The 21,726-nt window shown below is 35.5% G+C and overlaps 1 protein-coding gene across 3 annotated transcripts in view; it reads right to left on the reverse strand.

Annotated features, from left to right (window-relative positions):
* LOC128227141 (la-related protein 1B-like) overlaps positions 1-21,566 on the reverse strand; it is a 38,859-nt gene extending 17,293 nt beyond the window's left edge. Inside the window, exons 1-11 of one of the 3 annotated variants that reach the window (XM_052937388.1) lie at positions 20,635-21,566; positions 11,655-11,743; positions 11,141-11,405; positions 9,448-9,591; positions 8,604-8,759; positions 7,800-7,926; positions 5,594-5,738; positions 2,346-2,568; positions 1,933-2,096; positions 998-1,098; positions 209-425 (exon numbers count right to left, since the gene is read on the reverse strand). In XM_052937388.1, the coding sequence (XP_052793348.1) occupies positions 209-425; positions 998-1,098; positions 1,933-2,096; positions 2,346-2,568; positions 5,594-5,738; positions 7,800-7,926; positions 8,604-8,759; positions 9,448-9,591; positions 11,141-11,405; positions 11,655-11,743; positions 20,635-21,145 (2,142 nt within the window). In that variant the 5' untranslated portion in view covers positions 21,146-21,566. Of the gene's footprint in view, positions 1-160; positions 426-997; positions 1,099-1,932; positions 2,097-2,345; positions 2,569-5,593; positions 5,739-7,799; positions 7,927-8,603; positions 8,760-9,447; positions 9,592-11,140; positions 11,406-11,654; positions 11,744-15,353; positions 15,718-20,634 lie in introns of those variants that run through there. The other 2 variants (XM_052937387.1, XM_052937389.1) reach the window with 2 other exon arrangements.
* Positions 21,567-21,726: the final 160 nt, after the last annotated feature.

Here is a 21,726-nt window from a genome sequence, read left to right on the forward strand (position 1 = left end):
CACAGTTGTAGAAAATATACAGAGTCTGTTACATTGATTAACATAGTCGCACAGAGAAAGGTTATTAAACCTTATGTTCACAATGTAATATTATAACATAACAAATCTCACAGCACAGCACCATCACCAGCCCACACCAACCTAGAGCAATGTAACACACCTGAGCAACTGTGACGGCACCCCCGGCTTTCGCCGCAGTGATACCCACCATGAGTTCACTGTCGTCCCAAAGATCCTGTTCGTAGTAGTACAGGCCCTCGTTTATGACCTTATGCATCTCGTTGGTTATTTTAGAACGAGGCGTGTGGCCACCAGAACGATCCCCACCGGGGTGCTTACGAAATGCGGGTGGTGTTTGAGTGACTATCAAAATCTTGTTGATCTCACTGTCCGGTATTTCATAGTCATCGTCTTCATCATCAGACCTGTTGAAGTAGAACTTGACTATTTACCATTTTATAAGTTATTTAGCTCATCATTCCCCTGACAACACTGTTTTATTTTCTTCCATCATTTCTGATATTTTACCATAGATAATATCCCGGCCCGTATTCATTAACATCTTAGGTTTCAATTAGACTCAAGATTCAGAAAAGTGTTTTTTTAAATGCTATTAAACATGATTTCTACCATTTTGTTAAACCAACTTGGGAGTTTATGCGATCTGTAACCTGTACAGCAATGCTCTTCAAAATGATACTTTTAGCAGAAAATTAACAAAAGAATGAAGTTATGATGTTTGAAGACATTAGTGAATATGACCCTGGTCCTGGATTTAATGCCAGACTTTATCATGACCTACAATACCCCATTTCAATGTCACTTGGTACATTACCGTGCCCAACCTAAATACATGATTTTAGTGGGGGGTTTTCACTACAAGTCTACAAAAACAAGTCAATTTATCAAAGCTATATTTTTTTTGCCAGTTTGACAATCCAATCCAAATTACAACGCAACTATTTGTAATGTTTGCCTTTATTATAACTAATCATACCAGTCTGTGAAATTGTTCTGCCTGCCGCCGAGAGACGTCATCTCCTCGTCAAACATGAAGTCTAGCTCCTCCTGCTGGGCACCACCCTCACCCTCATGATCCTGTGGAAGGAACGCAAGACATGAGGTCAAAACATGAAATGCACATGTACATTACTTTCCTGTTCAAATCAACTTTTGAAACAACATGAATGTTACAACAGTAGTGATACCATGATAATCGAATAATTGTCCATGGGCACCCAACATCAGTGACAATCAATTGTCATCCATGATTAATTTTCATCAAACATGATTATCTTATTTAACTATTAGAAAAACTACCGAAAAGTTCATTTTCTTAAAACGTAAATAACATGTATAGCTATAATACCTTATTTTTCGAGCATTAATAGAGTAAAAACTGCTTTCTTATCTTTTGTCAGCAGTCTTGTACAAATGGTTCTCAGACATTTACACAAAAATGATTTATTGCAAGACAAATATAAAAGAAGACAAAACGGTCAAACTGTGATAGTGCTGCATTCAACAGTGTAAAATATCAGAATGAAGATAATATACTGGACATTCTTTTTCTGTCAATTTATTTTAATTAATTATACTTTCATTTCAAATTTTTAGCCAATATTCAAGGCATAAAAATTTGTTGAATTAAACAAAGGATATTTTCATACCAATATTTGGTTCGTTAATAACAATGATCAATCATTTGATTTGATTTTTGATTTGTCCAATAACCAATTTAAGTTACAACTTGGTTGAAAGGATTTAGCTTTAATTTTGATTTCAGATTGAAGCCGTTTTTATGCCATCAATTAAACTATACATTAAAATCTTCTTTGTGCCCCCAAAACTGACTGATTATGTATAATACACTAATTTGTAATCATTAAGGGGCTGCAAATGAAATTAACTTTATATTTAATAATAACTCACCCTTTCTTTACTTTTCCTCTCCCCCTTCTTTTCCTTGGCTCGTTTCCTGACCTCCGTCCACTCCCCCTGTAACTCGGGGGCACTGGACGAGAGTTTTGGGGCATAAAAATCCTCTAGTTTAATTGACCTGGAGCCAGATGAACGGTGGTCCTCCTCTTCTGAGTCTGTAAGGATATAAGGAAGGCTGGTCAGGCATGGAAGGCAATCATAATTCTCCTCATAAATGACATGATAGTGTTAGTACCAGCACTTGAGAAATAGTTAATACTGAGGTTAATCATAGATCTCCTCATAAATGACATAGTTCTCATAGTTCTAGTATTTGCAATTTTAAAAATTCTACATGTATAAACTATGTTAAGTAAATTCCAGTAATTAAGTTCCATAACAGTTTACAGAACACGCAAACTTACGTGGGGGAACAGGGCAAGAGTACATCTGTCCAGGTACAAACTCTGGAACGTCAGCATGCAGCTTTCCTGGTACAAACTCTGGCACGTTGGGTTGTAGCTGGGAGGCCCCTGGCATGTATGTGCCTGGCACAGATTCTTCCAGCGGCCATTTTTCCGGTTCCTTCTTTCCCCGAACTCTAGTTCGATCCTTTGATATCTCGAGACTTGTACTCTCTGCTAATGACTGTAAGACAGAAAATAAAGGAGGTTGGATTTGTGGAAAATGCTGATTTGTTCATGGCATGTCAAAGAAAACATGACCACAAGCATTAGTAATATATTCACATCTTGTCTAAAATCATAACATACATGTAGCATAGTTTGTCGATTTATTTCAGGACTAGTACTAGTGTAAAATCTTTAAATTTGTGATGAAACAGCAATCGAGTTCAATTGAGAAATCTTTGCTAAAAATGTTTTAAAGAAACTCGTTTGCCATGTATGGTAAAATAAAGGAGGCCTGAATTAAATTAAAGTTTAAACCCAATGAACCATAATTTATGAAACTCCTTCAGAATACTGAAGTATATAAAAACTGAACCATCATGTGAACGGATTAATAACCACTTGAAAAAAACAGGATATATTATCATTTGTTTTGAATTTCAAGGATAAATCATACATAACAATTTGTATTTCTTATTTTCCAAGAAAATTACTAACATCCTTCTATAAATTTACGATATGCATGTCCTAAGACTTCAATACAAGGTTTACTTAAACAGATAAACAAGTGTGCTTTAACTCATATAAGCACTAAAGTGATTTTTGCTTGAATAGTTGAATACTGTTTTTTTAACTAGGTATTTCACCATTCCTGCGCAAAGTCGAAGTTTATTGTACATCAGGCCTCTTGCATATACACAAACAAAAGACATACATATATAATACAAACATGATAAACAGTGACAATGACATGTAATGATATCAAAACTAAACTTTCATAGAATATTTTCCCTCTTCAAATGCATAATATATAAACATTGCTTCATTATGTATGATCAAAGCATTTGTACTAGACATTAAAGTATAACAGTTATCTAAAGTAGGGTATTCATGATAGTATTTTATTTTAATATAAACATTCCTTATAACATTATATAAAGGACAGTGCAGTTATTACAGGACTAAGTTTTTATCAGCATATTTGAACAAGATGCTGCCGAAATCTGAATATATCTAGATGTTCACTTAAGCCTTTTATCTTATAATAAGAAACTGATTACACGCCTCTGTCTCCATTTAAGGCTTATACATGTGTAGCAACATAATTATTCATGAATACAATAAGAAAATGAAAGTTCAATTACACAGGCCTGCCAATACACAAAGAATCTTTTAAATACTATGCTGCACTCTCTGCTCAAAAACTGATTGGTAACATAAGGCTTAGAGTTCTCCGAAAAGATAACATGCATCAAGTTCTCATTTACTCACATTTGGCAGGCTTCATTCAACTCACATTTACTTGGAACTCACACTTTTTGATAATCACAGATTAAACAAAGGATGGACTTGTACTTTTCTGAAATTTGTCTACGGGACACACACTTTCCAGATTCAAGTGAAAACCAAGTATAATATTCTAATATATTTCCAACTAGGAAATGTAAAATTCCTAATTGGAGTCTCAACTTAAAGATGCATAGGATGAATTAATATCGAAAACAAGGGTTCTTAAGAAGGATAACGTGTTTAATTTGAAAGAAAGGTGCAGAAAACTCGGTATGTCTACCTAGAGAGACAATAGTTATCACTGTAAATCTTTGCCATGAAATCGTGCCACCAGTTATTTACTATTTGTGGGTTGTCAGCTATTAAATACATGGTTACAATCTTGTTATCAGTAATAAATATTTTCCATAAAAACATTATTTAGTAAGTAGTTAACAAAGGTTTATCACTCAAAATTTATGTTTGTTATACGTGTGTATGTACTGATTAAAAATACAAGTGTCACTTTAAACACACAATTTAAAAGTAATACTTGCATTATGAGAAGGAATTTTGTGATACAGCCTACCATGCCTACTGGCTCACTCTACATACAATCACATTAACATTATATCTGTCTGTAATCTAGCCCTAACATACCGCAACAATCATTCTGTGTAAAAATCAAGACACATTAAAGCAGCACTCTCACAGATATACCATTTTTACAACTTTTTTATTTTTTGTCTTGGAAAGAGCAAATTTTTGCGTAAATATCTGCAAACCAATAATACAAGATTGCTGACAAAAACTCAGATGGTAGGTTTTCATATTTCCGTTCGAAAAATAATGTTTTATGGCTTAAACCGTTACTAACGGTTTAAGAAAAATGCATAAAACATCAATTTTTGAACTTAAATATAAAAATCCGCCATCTTATTTTTGTCAGCAGTCTTATATAACTTGTTTCCATGGATTTTCGCAAAAATTCGCTCGTTCCAAAAAACTAGAACTCGTGAGTCGGATGTGTCGCCTGACGAATTATTTACTGTCCACATTATAGCTGTTAGATTGGCATTTTATTCATTTATAGACAATGATGTTGCAATTTAACTTTCAAGTGTAGGTGGCATTTGAACTGAAGGTAACAACGTTAAAGCAAAACAGGAAGTCGGCCATTTTGTTGTTGTTGTTGTTAATCAATCGTAACCCCTTGTTGTATTTTTGTAGAGGGACACCCAAGGAAGCTTCCTGTCAAGTTTCATTGAATTTGGCCAGGTAGTTTCAGAGGAGATGTTCTTTAAGCAGTTACTGTTATTGTGCACTGCACTTGCCCTCCATGAGATCTATCTACCATGAGATCTATCTACATATGAAGTTTCAAGTTGATAACTCTTATGTTCTACAAGATATGCCCCGGACAAAACTTTAAGCATGAAAAATAACAAAGGGCAATAAAATATGGAAGCAAGAGTAACAGTTCTTGTGCACTGCACTTGCCCTCAATTAGATCTATACATATGAAATTTCAAGTTGATACCGCTTATAGTTTAGGAGATATAACCCGGACAAGCGAAAATGGGACGCGGACGCCGCCGCCGACAAAAGTAACCTCTATATGTCGTCTTTTCAGGTGACAAAAAAAAGTTGTCAAAACGTTCAATCTGTGAGAGTGCAGCTTTAAAAGCTGGCTATCAAACTAAATCGACCAAGCCTCCCTTGTGCATCAAAAACACATATATTTGAACTTTGCACTTGAAACTTTTCTACCATACCTCAACAATTAGAGCCACATTCTGTGTGAGGGCCTGTACTCTGTGGAAGCTAGCTATCAGACTGATGGGGATCCAGCCTCCTTTCTGCATCTTACGACGAAGGAAAAAGTCCCGCTGAAGATTTTCCTCACTGAAGTAGTACTCACTAAAATGGTTGAAAACATTCAATATAAGCAAGAAAAATGTGTATAAATTGGCTGTAGTGAAAAAGGGCACCGTTCCCTTGGCAACTTTTTTACAATGGCGCAATACATGAAATGCAAACTGTTTTCAGTGATTATAGTGGGTGAAGGCCAAAGGGGCACAATTATATAGCCAAGATTACATAAGTCCACATAATAGACATGATATAACCTTCAACGTTTTCTTTTTTGAAAACCAAACAAAAAAAAACATCATACAAGCTCGAAATGAATTGAAGCTCAAAGTAAGCTACATGTTTATAAAATCGAAATGCATCAGGACGTATCCACATATCAATCACATAAGGCAAATAAATGTAGGTAAACAACATAGTTTATTACAGGAAAGGACTTGAATTTGGAAAAAAAATTGTACTAGCAAATTTTTGCAAGTGCTGAAAATGCCTACTCCCTAAATCTGAAGCTGTCTCATGATATTCTTGTTCACTCCTTTGTTTTTGTTAGGAAAATGTTATGTAATCAAAGGCCATTAGATTTACTGTGCTTTAATTCAAGTCCTTCCCTGATGGACTGTGCATCAAAACAAAGAAAACATATTGATTAAGTCTGATACCAGTTTGCAGAAATTATCCTGCAGACGTTTCCATCATCGTCTGTATTGAAGGTTAAATTTATGTGAAGTTTCTTTTTCCATTAAGTTAGTTTTAAAAGAAGGTCTTATTTTATTTTGGCTTTTATATCAGATTAGTTTGATGATGACCATTGCCATCAGCTGTTGTCGATTTTAAATATTGCTTGTCATGATGATGGACTGTGCATCAAAATTGATGACTTTAGCCAAATACTGCCCTCTAAAATCTGAACACGAAAAACCACTCTAAAATGTGCGCTTTATGAGTGTTTATGAGAAAAAAGAAAGCATGCAAATTGGAAGTTGCTATTTTTGTAAGAGTTTTTACTCACAAAATTTTGCAAGCACCTTAAAACTCAACTCGCATTTTCCAATTCCACTCGCATTTTGCGAGTGTGCTAGTGCTTAATTCAAGGCCTGCAGGGATCCCAATATATTTTTACTGCTCTCACAAACAATAGTTTGAATTCAATTACTCTAAAGGAGGGAAATAACCCATCAATTTGACAAGTCTTCTGCATATTTCTGCTACTTGGCAAGACTTGAGTCATTCGGACTTAAATAGCTCGTAAAAAGTATGAACATCATTTCAGTCTGGTCAACCTTGGTACTGTCTGGTAAAATGTATCCAGTTTTCAAAACTGACTATCCTATAAATGTCTGCAAGGTCTTCAAAAAAGTCTGACACTTACCACTAAACCAATGGGGCCTAAAAATTGGTTTGGTTAGGGTTACATCCTTTTCAAAAATAGGTAGGGTAGGTAGGCTTTATATAAGAATGTTATATTCATCATTGGACAATGGTGTTAAAGTAATCTTCTGTATGAAGCATTCAAGGTTTTATACCACATATCAAAACAACTTAAATTTAAAAAAAAAAAAAATCCTTTTTTTTTTTACAAGTCTGGAAACCCAAACAAAATGTGTTTTTTAGGCCTGGGGTGAAATGTCTATTGGAAAAGTCTGAGTGGCTCGGTATGATAAATGTATATATGTCAGTGTGTGGGATAATTCATTTGTCCATCCCCCAGACATGTGTCCATTCATCTGTCAGTAATTGAACAACAGCTGGCCATGTTCTGTTACTATATATGTCCAGACATTAAATATCATCAGTAGCATGTGTTGGATATAGGAAAATGTTTCTAACCACCAACATTATCTTCATGTTAGCGAACATAAAAAGAAGGCTGTAAGTCTGCCTTGAAAACTATTTTTTTCTCTCCTGAAACTAAGTCTCAGCACTGGCTTCAAGTAGCAGTTCCCCAAATGCAAAACCGACATGTGACATTTAAGTCAATTAATGGTTTCGTTCGCCACACACAAATGCTATTTAAAATCAACTATAATGAAGTGTAGTAAATTATTTGAAAACATGGCATAGAAAATTGAAGCTTTATCCTTATCAAACACAGTCTCTACATGTACATACATTTGTTTTTTGACGTAGTCTTTGACAGCTTTATCATCCAGGAAGGGCATACTGAAGAAAATCTGGCCCTGGGAGGGGTTTGCAAACACATTGGGGTCGAACTCTGTCGCATAATGCATGTTGGGACCTATAAGTAACAAACATATATATGAATAAATGTGTATGTTAATCCCTGAGGGACTAAACAGTTATTAGGCAATTAAATGTTTTAATCAATTTATAGTGTTTATGTGACACCTTAGTCAGACAAATGTTAAGTGTAATAAATATCATGACTTGCGTGAATGTCAAAATGAAGATATGCTTTTCTTTTTTAATGTTCTTTACAATAATATCTCATTACAACAATGTTTTTCAAATGTGTCTGCCAATTTAGATTATATTGAGCCCTGAACATCCAATCTTAATGCTTTTTCTTTTTTTCTTTCCATTTTCCAAGGATTGGTTTTCCATTTTCCGCTTTTACTCACAAATAACATGGGAGTTTTAAAAGCAAGGGACAAAAAACCCAAATTATGAGACACTTAAATTGTCATCTAGCAGTTAGACTTCAAAGGCTCCACCTTTGTCCCCCCATCCTTTCCGGCACCAGTCTCTCAACCTTTCTGCACTGTGACCCCTACTCCACCATGTTATTTCCAGTGAGTAATGGCATCTATCTAAACTAACCTTCCCCTGTCAACACCATTCCATTTCTTAATCATTAGACCCCACGCTGACACCATGCTATGTACTCACATCCCCTATCCTATAGCTGCCCCCCACGTCTTTATGCACTATGACCCTCACACGCCATGTACTCACCGGTGAGACTCTCAGCATCAATCCGACCTCCCCTACCCCTGGTGCCACCTCTGCCCCGCCCCCTCATTCCTCCTGCACCACGACCTCCTCGTCGCACATGACCACCTCGGGGACTTGGAGGTCGCATGTCCCTTCGCCAGTTTTCTGATTCCGAACCTACAAAACATAAAGACATTTTGCTTGCAGGGTTGATTATAGTAGATCTCTTAAAATAGAGATAGCTTTTAATGGATTACGACGACCTACGCTAATAACCTTCCTTGTTGAACCAAATTATTGATTGTATCCAAGTCCAAGTGCACTTATTTGTCTGATGTTATCATGTTCTTCATGTGACTAATAAAGTTCTCTATTGGTTTAAAAGCTACGACAGTCTACATATTCCAGGGTGGTTCAATGTCATGTCAATTGGCTCTGCTATAAAAAAATGCAAAAAGTACTTTTTTTTAAGCTTGACAGCTAATATAACTGTGGAATGGGGTCACTAATAGAAAAGTCCTAAAAAAGGTGTTCTTCAATTAGCCAATCAATTTCTGACAAAATACATTTTTTTTTATTCCATTTCAATGGCAACAAGAGTTTCACACAGAATACAATTATTTGAAAATCTTTGAAAGGAGATAGCCTATTACTATGGACCTTTCCTGAAGTTTAGTTGAAATTGGCATAAAAGCCCAGGAAGCACTATTTACAACAATTGTAGATCTCAGACTGACAACAGCCACTGTATAACAGAAAATGGACAATCAATATACTAAATGCTTATGTGAGCCCACAAGACAACAAGCAAATTGCATCCCTTGCAAACTGAGTCATTAACATTAAACAGAAAAGACAATTTTACCTAATCTTTTTCTTTCGGTCCTCTGTCTGTCGACAGCCTTCTCAGCCCCGGGGTTGGACCGTGGGGCACGGCCAGCGCTCCTACTCCTGCGATTACGCCCAGTCTTGTGGTCAATGTTCATAGGGACCCACTTTTGCTTGTTGCCTGCAAAAGATACAATCAGTGAAAATGTTGACATGGTGCAGACAAATGGATCTGTTTACCGCATTACGCAACAAGATGTTTTTCAGGAACATCTGGTTTGAAAGTGTGGCGTTCTTTTTCCCTTATTAAATGTATTATGCTTCATTTCCACCACAAATAGAAGACTGGGACCCAATGCTTAAAAACTGAGGGAAACTGTAGCATACATACTTTGCCCTTATTTAATAAATAAAGCTTCTTTCCCAAAAAAAATAAAGGGCTGGTTTCCAATACCCTAACACTGAAGCAAACTATGCCATACTTTTCCCTTTTTTAATGTATAAAGCTTCATTTCCTTACAAAAATAGAGGGTTGGGATCCAATACCCTAACATGGACAAAAACCCCATCAACATAGATCTATATTATCCTTACAGTCTTAAAATAATTATTACAACATGAATATTACCATATCTACGGTACCTAATAGTTAAATTGAGAAAACAAAGTTGCAGTCATGCTAAAACATTCACAGTGGCCAAAATACATACAGTATTAAAATCATTAGATTTCAGCAAGTTTTCAAAACTTTCTAATCTTTGATCAATTAACAGCCAATTTATATTACGACATTTCTAAATTTAACCCATCTACATACAGATCTGTTACTTGCCAATTTTAGTAGTCTGTCTTCATAAATAACCTTCAATTGTGTACGAATTTCTTGACATATGTTCAACAAGACTTAATTACATGTTATACGATAATATGTTGATCACTTTTCCATGTATCTAGTTGGAAATAAAAAATGGTGAACATGATTGTATCAAATCAACATTTAGATTTGACAATAGATGTTTTCCAAGAAATGCAACTCGTAAATTTACCAACTAATACGACAATGCCTTCTGTGTTCAAGACTGTGACATTTTGTTACAATGCAGATGTATATGAGTTTGTTGTATTAATCGATAAAGCAAAACTTAAAAAGGAACATTGACATATACATTCTGTGATTTCTGTTGAATTTTTTTTTTACAGCCTGTGCCTTGCAACTCTGGAAAAAAGTTGGCTTTTGGTAAAATACAAAAAAGGCCAAAATATAGGCTTATATAATGGCAAATATACATGTTAACTTTTTTATGCATACATTAAGCTGTGAAAGAGTAAGTCTTGTCAAGATTTTGTTTATATTTCAAGAAATTCATTGCTTTTTAATTCATTTACATTATCTGCATAAATTTATCAAATTGGGAAAAATGTATAAAATTTTGGGAAAAATGGACATTTTTATTCGCAAGGGGAAACACCCTTAAGAAAGCAGTAAATTTGCATTAAAAAAAATCACAGACAAATTCAGTTATATATAGCCCAAGGTTATTTTACAACTCTTAGCCCAAGTTAATTGTACAACTGGGACCGAAGCACTGACAACAGCACTCTAAACGGTTTGCTACAAAGTGCTTTACAACGATTATGCCTATGATCTCAGCATAAACAACTTGCTCATGTTTTCTTCATATAACAGACAAGCTATATACAAATAAGGCATATAAATGACCCGAATTTACCTCTCCTTTTTGGTGTCTTATTTCCCTCATCGTTTGATGAGTTATTGTCTTTGTTCTCTTTTGATGAATCATCACCACCAGAGTCACTATTTGATTGGTTGTTGCTACTGTTACTGATGACGGGGCTCGGTGCATTGGGTGCAGTGGCGGGAACTGCTGGGGCGGCTTTTACACCGCCTGTTTTCGGCTTCATTAGGGTCGGAGAGGAAACTTCAGAAACTTCTGACAATGTAGGCCAGATCTCTTCACTCAAGTTAGCTTGCTCCTGTTTACAGAAAAGCAAAATTTATATTTCTATGTTGTCAAAACACGATTCTACACTCAATCCTTAACAAACCTTTCTAACTGAGGCATATCATCCCAAACATTAAATTTATGTTTTTAAGATAAATAATAAATAATAATTTAAATGTATAGTTATAGTCACATATTTCATTAAGATTGTAATAAAGACATATTATGTAAGAAATTTAATCTTTTAAATGCTCTTTGATTAAGGCATGCAGGCATGTACCTTTTCTGGCTTGTTAATAATGTTGGAATCCCGCAGCTCTGGAGCGGGCACTACCTTAGGGTCTGCCACCTTTACAATATTCGGAGTCGCTGAAACAGAAAAAAGGCTCAATTGAAATCAACAAATAACAGCCTCTCATGGTTGCTCATATAAACTTATATAATTTTATAAGTATACAAGATGTGTTTCTTTAAAATTGGAATAAACCTGGTTGAGGTTGTTCATGGAACATTTGTTCAAATACAGTCCAAACCCATTTGCTCGATATCCCAAAACCCAGCCAAAATACTTTTAGCCTCGCAAATATGTGAGCCAAGCGGGAATGTTTAAATAGAGTAAAAATCAGTCTTATACATAACGTTCGAGCCAACAAGGATATCGAGCCAACAGGTTTCAACTTTGAAACCAGTCAAAATTGATCCTCGGCATAATATCTGTTCAACCTAAATACTGAAGTAGCCATCATTGTTAGTCTGGCGAATGTACAATATTGCTGATGCTGAATTCCTCGTCACCAACGACAGTTAGATAACTGCACAAACAATTGACAGAAAGAAGTATAGAATTCTCAATGAATGCTTCAGCATATATTTCAGAACATTGATAACCGAACAACTAAATGGCTGACAAGAATATTATATCACAACTAAATGGCTGACAAGAATATTATATCACAACTAAATGGCTGACAAGAATATTATATCACAACTAAATGGCTGACAAGAATATTATATCACAACTAAATGGCTGACAAGAATATTATATCACAACTAAATGGCTGACAAGAATATTGTATCATCAAAACTTTTCCAATAGTACAAACTTTATAACAACCATTTAGAGAAAATGCCGATTCAAAGAATAACAAATTGTAGATCACGTATATTACTTACATGAAAGCTTTGATTCAATTACTTAAAATCATAAGTTGCATGTATATCTTAATAACCATACTCCAATCTAATGTAAACTTGTACCAGCAAAAGCTTACGTGTAACACAATAAATATGGAAGGAAAATAGTTTTATCAATATTAAATATCTATGAGTATATCTAAATAGGTCAATAAACCTACTGCAATATTCCACTTTAAAAATGCATGATATAACACTTCAATTGCCTTAGGGGATTTTAATTTAATAAATAAATCTTTGTTTCACGATTTTTATGGTGTATAAAAAAAAATGTTTCCACTCCACGGACCTACCCGTTGTTTTCCCCCTGACCCTTAACTTTATTTTTGTTGTAGTGTGGATTTTTTCTGTAATTTCCTAAAAAATGTGCATTTTTAAGTGAACATGTTAAAATTTGACCATTTTATAATTAATTTTTTCTACATTAGTGATATACCCTGATATAGGTCAGGTTGGTACAGAATCCCGGTTCAAAGAAAATGCTACATGGATAACTATACCCTGATATAGGTCAGGTTGGTACAGAATCCCGGTTCAAAGAAAATGCTACATGGATAACTATACCCTGATATAGGTCAGGTTGGTACAGAATCCCAGTTCAAAGAAAATGCTACATGGATAACTATACCCTGATATAGGTCAGGTTGGTACAGAATCCCGGTTCAAAGAAAATGCTACATGGATAACTATACCCTGATATAGGTCAGGTTGGTACAGAATCCCGGTTCAAAGAAAATACTACATGGATAACTATACCCTGATATAGGTCAGGTTGGTACAGAATCCCGGTTCAAAGAAAATGCTACATGGAAAACTATACCCTGATATAGGTCAGGTTGGTACAGAATCCATGGATAACTATACCCTGATATAGGTCAGGTTGGTACAGAATCCCGGTTCAAAGAAAATGCTACATGGATAACTATACCCTGATATAGGTCAGGTTGGTACAGATGGATAACCAATGATTCATCAATCTATAAGAGTGCAGCTTTAATAATAGGATTGTAAATTAAAATAAATGACAACATGATTATAAGATGACACTGAAATGTCAGTAAAAAAGACAATATCATATTTTATGAAGTTAACGGACTAATTGAACTTCAACAGTGCATTATAACATTGAGTTACAGAAAGTGCCACCTAGCCAACAACCAAATGTCTTTCAGCATAATTTTAATGCAAAAGATTTGTCGTTGCTGCATGATAAATACACAATCATGATAAATACACAATCAAGCATGTAGCAGACATACTTTTTGATAATCATTCTGCAGAAAAATGTCGTTACTGCAAGTTAAATGCACCAGCATTTTAGCATGCATTTTTGTGTAACAGATATTTTACTTGATATAATGCCCAACACTATGAATATTGATTATGGGTAGGGTTTTTGGCAGGGTTTTACAGTAAATCATTGACGAACAGACCAAAATATTTAGGAAGGAAAATGTTAAATGCAACTTAATTTATTGTCTTTTTTTTTAATACCATGTTTGTGTCTGATTAAGCTATTTTGTTTTCAAGTTTGGCTATTTGGTTTTTATTTGAGCCTCATGTTATCAAAATGGAGTGCTTAAATTTCAAAAACAATTAATTAAAAGCCATCAAACTCCAATTTCAGCTGATACTTTTAACACATCTTGATTTTATTTTTTCTTAGAATGAAGCCAACAAGAATAATTATGCAAAGCTTTGATGTTTTCTGACAGTGTGACCATTTGACACCAATTTCTTTATTTTCCCTGAAATGACTGCAACATAATATCGCAAAGTGAATAAGTCTACTATTAAATGGAGATACTGATATCATACTTCAGTAATATTAGCTTCATCATTATGTCCAATGAAATTTTCAACATAAACTATTTGTTGTTTTATTAAAACTATTTTTTTTTCTCATTTGCCTTATAAATGCATCCAAAAAGTACCCCAGAGGTAATTAAATTAGCCTAAGTTGGTTTATTTACCCTCCAGGCAAATGTTTGGCATATAAGCCCAAAGCATTATCAGGTTAACAAGTACTTTCATGTATCATGCTTTTATGTACAAGACATTATGTTTAAAGTTATTTTTATATAGAGTTGAAATGTACTAGAGGCAAAACCATGGTATTAAGTATTTATATTTGAACTGAGTGGGTCAAGTAAGTCATGCTTTCACTTTATCATGTGTATTTTGAAAGATAACCTGCCGTACAGGCCGTCAGTTTAAGGTGACAATAACATGGATGACTTTCAACTTAAGGGATCTTATCTGTAGGGGCAACAAATTCCCCCTGTTCGAGCCCAATACTTAAAGCATATTTTTAAAGGAATGGAATAAGCTTGACTGGAGTTTTAACACGCTTATTGCATCATCTTATTGAATTTTGATCAGACTGCTGATTTTCAATTAAGATTACTGTTAAATTCTAATTATAATTTAATTGCTCCCTTGTTGCTGATACTGGCATACATGAACCTCAAAAAAACCAAACCTCACTTATCAGCCATAAAGCTTGTCTGATAGATTCAAAACTTGTCGCCAGTAGCTGAAATGACACCATCATGTCAGGTTAACACTGTGTCTTAAAGCCGACAACCCAGATAATGAAACTGTCAGTGTTTAGCCTTATGCTCAACATTATAGTAGAAAAAATATTAACCTTTATAACCTCGAATAACTTTTCATATTAACCTGACAAACAAATGAAAATTATATAACAATTAAATCCTAGCAAACAAGCATGTCTTAATTGCACCATATGCTACCATAAACATTTCACTGGAACAATCATTACCTGCAACAATATCGCACCACATGTTGTTTTTTTAAATTAATAATTCACAGTGGACAATATCCTGTTGATTTAATGTAAACATTGTTCGTTAAGAAACACCACAAGGACATTAACACCATAATCATTTTATGTTAACTGTTCACCACAACGAACCACTCTGCATAGGCAGCCACATTGTTTTATCAATTGAAATAGACAACTGTTCTAATTTAAACTTTCCTTAACACGAACGATATATACATATAAAATGTTCAACTGATACAGCATATTCATTTGAAGTTTTATAACTCCATATAAAGCCGTCCAAAGGAGCAACAGAATTAAAATGTTATTACCTGCGAAAGGTAATGTCGAAGAAACTTAGCAATTACATATACAAGAGCACATGTGACCACTTACAAGGTCCCATATGGTGTTTTCACTGACATCCACACTTACAAGTGCTCCCGGCCAAACTAGGTGAGAAATGGGAGATAACTTGTAAATGAGACATACCCATCATCTTAAGAGTTACCCAACTTATGAGTAAACACATGCAGGATTTTTCACCATTGCTTGACTCGTACATTAGACAACTGAGTGGTTTTGTGACTTAAGGTGACAGAAAAATACATTTGGCTTAAATAGTAAGTTTTCAGCAAGGAAGCCTATCTAGCAATGGAAATATTTGAAGGGACTTCAATTACCATATTTGTCCTTATAGACACCCAAATAGATGCGCATGGGTCATTTTGCAGATCTCAAGGACCACAAGTTGATAATGCTTAAATCCTGATTCAAGATATCAAACCATTGCAATTATTTTACTGTAATATTCATAGAGCCGAGTAAGGTGCATTTCTTAAAGATCTCAGTTAGGTACAGCCCCAATTAGGTAAAAAATATGTCACTGTTTATTAAAAAAAGCCCAGTCTATGTATACAGCATCATTTGGTCACAGGTATACACATCAACATTTAAGATATCAATTCTTTCCACTCATCACTTTGTTGCCTAAATGTAAGAAAACAAAATCAAAGTCTCTATGCCATCATGGCAAGACCTGCAGCATTTTACATACACTCTAGACACCATCATGGCAACGCCTGCAGCATTGCAGCTGCAGTGCCTGTTCACAATCATGTCCACTCCTGCAGCATTTCACATGCAGTCCGAACACCATCATGGCAATGCCTGCAACATTTCACATGCAGTCTGTACACCATCATGGCAAGACCTGCAGTATTTCACATGCAGTCTATACACCATCACGGCAACACCTGCAGCATTGGAGCTGCAGTGCCTGTTCACAAAAATGGCAACGCCTGCAGCATTTCACATGCAGTCTTCACACCAGCAAAGTCTGTACACCATCATGGCTACTCCTGCATAATTGCATGCACAGAGTCAGTACACCATCATGGCAACACCTGCAGCATTTCACATGCAGTCTGTACACAAATGTGCCAACGCCTGCAGCATTGCACGCACAAAGTCTGTACACCATCATGGCTACTCCTGCATAATTGCACGCACAGAGTCTGTACACCATCATGGCAACACCTGCAGCATTTTATGTGCAGTCTGTTCACCATCCTGGCAACACCTGCAGCATTTCATGTGCAGTCTGTACACCATGATTGCAACACCTGTAGCATTGTGTGCGCAGTCTGTACGCCATCTTGGCAACACCTTCAACATTCATGCACAGAGTCAGTTCACCATCAGGGCAATACCTGAGGCATTGCATGCCCAGAGTATGTTCACCAGCATGGCAACACCTGCATCATTGCACACCCACACATACACCATCATCTGCAGCATTGCATGGCCAGTCTGAACAACATCATGGCAACACCTGCAGCATTGCACGCCCAGTCCGTACACCATCATGACAACACCTGAGGCTTTTTACACCCAGTACGTAAACCATCATGGAAACACCTGCAGCATTGCACACCCAGTATGTACAGCATCATGGCAACACCTGAGGCATTGCATACGCAGAGTCTGTTCACCATCATGGAAACACCTGAGGCATTGCATGTGCAGAGTCTGTTCACCATCATGGCAACACCTGAGGCATTGCATGTGCAGAGTCTGTTCACCATCATGGCAACACCTGAGGCATTGCATGTGCAGAGTCTGTTCACCATTATGGCAACACCTGAGGCATTGCATGTGCAGAGTCTGTTCACCATCATGGCAACACCTGAGGCATTGCATGTGCAGAGTCTGTTCACCATCATGGCAACACCTGCAGCATTGCACGCCCAGAGAATTGCACTATTCAGCCCTTAACATCTTGACAACAACAGAGAAATGAATTGACTCTGAAAAGCATGTTCTAATTTGCATTATGTTTTGCTCAGTGAACGATCAACTTATCATCAACCAGTCCCCATCCAGTCACAACCTATCAGTCTCAACCAGTTTAAAGCCTATCGCCCAAACTTAGGTGAATGGTTGCCAAATGTTGCCGATCACTCACTTACAAGTGGAAAAAAAAATAGCACTGAAGGATTGGCAATCTTACCCTAATTCCAAATTTGGATAAATTCTCATCAGTCTCAGCAGAAGCCAGTCTGTCATGATTGAAATCAGTCACAAGAGCGCATTGTTGGTGTGATTGAGGCTTCGACAATTGTGAGAGGACAAGAATATGACAAAACACTCACAAAAAGACCCAAAAAAATCGACACATAGCATCTGAAACACTCCCTGAACTAGTTGAAAACATGTAAATGCTGGTAGATTTTCAAACTGTCCATCATCTTCAGCAAGTGGAGGACAGAACTGTTCCACGTGAACTTATATCTAAAGTTGAAATATCCATCATGTATGAAGCTTTTAGACAACTGTCATTTTTACCAGATGTTTATATTCCAAATCCGAATTCCAAATTATTTTAAAAATAAACTGTTTTTGTTTTTAAGCCATTAATGTTACATTTCAGATGAGACGAAAATACATTATTTTACTTCCAAATTGAAGTGTTATAGCTCAATGAGTAGTATTATATCATTATGATATAATTGTACAACATTTATATCATGCAATACAACTTATTTGAGAAATTACACGATTACTGAAAAATATCCTACTTAGCATGAAAATGTCCAGCGAAGACTTTAAAGACGTTGGAAAAAAGTCCAGCATGTTTAAAAAGTTTTCACATACATTGATCCATCTCAGTTTAAATGTAACCATTTCATGTTTTACTGAAGCACCACCTAGTCATATCAACATAAAAGTCTTGGCTTTGCGAATGTATTCATACTTGCTGTTTATTTCCAGGTAAACACAATGCATCAGTGTGAATTTACTAGCTTTTTTGTCGTGTTGTTTATTAGGGCATTGAAGGGCATGAAAACAGCCCGTTGCCTAGAAAAAAATATCCAAGTTGGGAATTTAGAATAATAGCTGGTCAGCCTGACTGGGCAGGTAAAAAAATTGGAAGGAAATAAACAAAATTGGAAATGTCAAATACATTAAAATGTATTAACATTAACTATTGACTACCTTTTTCTTGGAGATTCCTCAAAAATTGATGTATTGTAGAATGCGGCAATATATCTTTCCCTTATATATAACACTTTTCCTTTACAATAAGAACATTACATACATGCCAGGGTTTGACATTAAAGTTGAGTCCAAATGATATTCACAAGTGGATAGGTGGTCAGATCTAGCTTTGTCGGAGGCTGAGCTAACCTGTTTGGTTCTGAAAGTTTGTAGAAATTATGTTTTCAAAGGTATCAAAAGCACAATATGTGTAAAAATTATTACGCTTTTCTGAAAAGTTTAATGCATATGTACTATATTTAATACCAACCTTGACAAGGTTCCTTGATTTGGTGTATTCAGATCAAGGCATTTGGTCGCATACTTGCCAAATAAATATTATGTCGAAATAATCATGGTAAAGCACAATGAGCATGCTTATTTCTTCATCTTAATGCTCTCTTTGTTAATGTTGACGAAATAGTACTTTTTTTCTTGTTTGTTTACATTGGATTTAGCAGACGACAGCAATATGTCGAACAATTAATTGATCAGCAATTTGTTAAGATAGCTTGTTTTAATAGTTGTTCTCTTGATTGCACTTCATTTAGGTATCATAGTAACTTAATTTTATCGGTATATTATAGCAAAATCTATGAAATCACTTAAATTAATGCTAAACGCATGCAAATGCTGCAATTTGTGAATAAGAAGTAATGGTACTGTTAATCTAATTATGACTTCATATGTTTGTTTTTTTTAACCCATTTTTTGTATGGTATTATGTGTTGAACAATTTGGTCGTGTTCAGTATATGTCAGGTCTTGTAGGTTTTCAAAGAAGTTAATGTCAAACCCTGCATGTATACTTATCAGATTATGTATTGATGTACTGGTCCGTTTTATCATAAAAATCTAGTAGCCCGATCAGGTATTTGGTAGCCCCATTCAATGTATTGCCACATTAAATAATAAATTGTAAAGTTACTACACAGAGTTTTCAATTTTCAATTACAAATAAAAAGGTGGGAGTAAAGGTGACAGTCGCTAATGTCAACAAATCAATCAGAAAGCTTTATTATTGCCAACTTCTTTTCTGAGAATAAAACTTGTACCTTACTGTACAGAAGTACCTTACTGTACAGAAACTCACAGTGGTTATAGCCAGGAAAGGAGGTTTATAACTAGCTTAAATTCCATAGTATAATTAGTGAAATCAAAACATTTTTAGTAAACACTAGTAAAACATCGAGTAGCACTGCAGACTACCCAACTGGAAGAAAGAGTAGTCATACTGAAAAACTGGTACCCGGCTACCGTTGAGGTGGAGTGCTGCAGTATATACGCTATGTAGAAGGGGCATAGCCCATCGCACAAAAGATTTACATGCTTACTTTTTTCAAACAAGTTTAGGTTTTGGACAAGAACATTTTGATAGCAAAACTGCAAGGGTAAGGAATAAAATAAACAGTCAAAGTGACTTCCTGATGTCTGATCAGCATTCACTTGAAGAAAGAACATCACACAACAGTATTATGCGAGTTGCTAATTGAGTTGTACTCATTTAAATCTTGTCCAAATAAAAAATACTTAACGTTTCTGTAACAACAGCCAAGTAATAATATGTTAGTATGTCTTACATATTCATAAGACCAATCTCATGAACAGTCATGGGACCCTTGATGTCCTGCAAAGTTATGCATAGGTTAGTTCCTTGACCAGCTGCACTGAAATTAATTATGAAAAAATGCTGAAATAAAAATGATTATGTGTAAGAATTTCAGAAAACTTTTAATCACCTGTTTCTGTTGTTTGACTTTTGACCACCGGTGACTTAGATACACCCCATGCATTAGTCTTCGGCAATGGTGCTTCTACAAAATTAACATTGTCAAATTTTTTCACAGCATCCTCTTTTTTCTTTTCATCTTTTTCTTCTATATCTTTCTTTTCTCTTTTATCCGAATCCTTTCTTTCTAAATCTCTTTTTTCTGTTCGCTTGAATTTTTCTTCCCTATGTCTTTCCTCTCTTAAATCTTTTTCCCTTTTCTCTTTTTTGTTTTTTACCTCAGTGAAATCTGAGTCCGTATTGTTTTCACTAGGCTTATCACTTTCAGGGGATTTTACTTCTTCGGTAGATTCTACGGCATTACTTGAAGGGTTTGCGACCTCGGTAGAAGACGACTGTTTTTCAAGCGACCTCTTCATCCATACATTTTCAACATGAGGTGTTTCTGAGTTTTTATCGTCTGACAAAGACTGAAAGTCTTCAGTTTGTGATTTGGGAACACTTGTCATTGCTGTAGACATTATTTTGTTACCAAATGTATGCTATTTTTGATAATGCTATGCCATTTGACAGTGCAAATTGAACCAGCAGATTACAGCCCCAAAAATCCCTGATATGGTTTCAAAAACACAATTTTTAACACAATTTACCTCACACAAACGTTTCGATCAGCATGGTGTATTAAGTCATATTATTTAAATGGGCTGCCATTGTAAATTCCTTCCTGGAAACTTGCGCAACGTTTGGTTCAATCAGATGGCCACGTTGCTGGGCTGTATTTACAGTTTTGCAGCTGTACACAATAACAATATGAGATATTTAGGTTTGGGATAATATTTGTATATCATAGGAAACGAATGCAGATGTTGTTACCCCTGGTCGTGGCTTCTTCAATAGAAAATATGGCAAAACATTATAACAACAAGTATCACAGAGCACATGTCGCCATTACAGACCAAAATTATAACTGCGCATGCGCATTGGTTTTCTGGTTCCTTAAATGAAGGTCAACAATCAAGCGGGCCGGGGTACATTTCTTATTAAAGTTATTTCCCTTAGACCAACTATACATTTTTAGCATTGAAATTAGTCAAAACGGCAA

The sequence above is a fragment of the Mya arenaria genome, chromosome 3 (assembly GCF_026914265.1).
Source record: "Mya arenaria isolate MELC-2E11 chromosome 3, ASM2691426v1".
In the NCBI taxonomy this organism is placed as follows: domain Eukaryota; kingdom Metazoa; phylum Mollusca; class Bivalvia; order Myida; family Myidae; genus Mya; species Mya arenaria.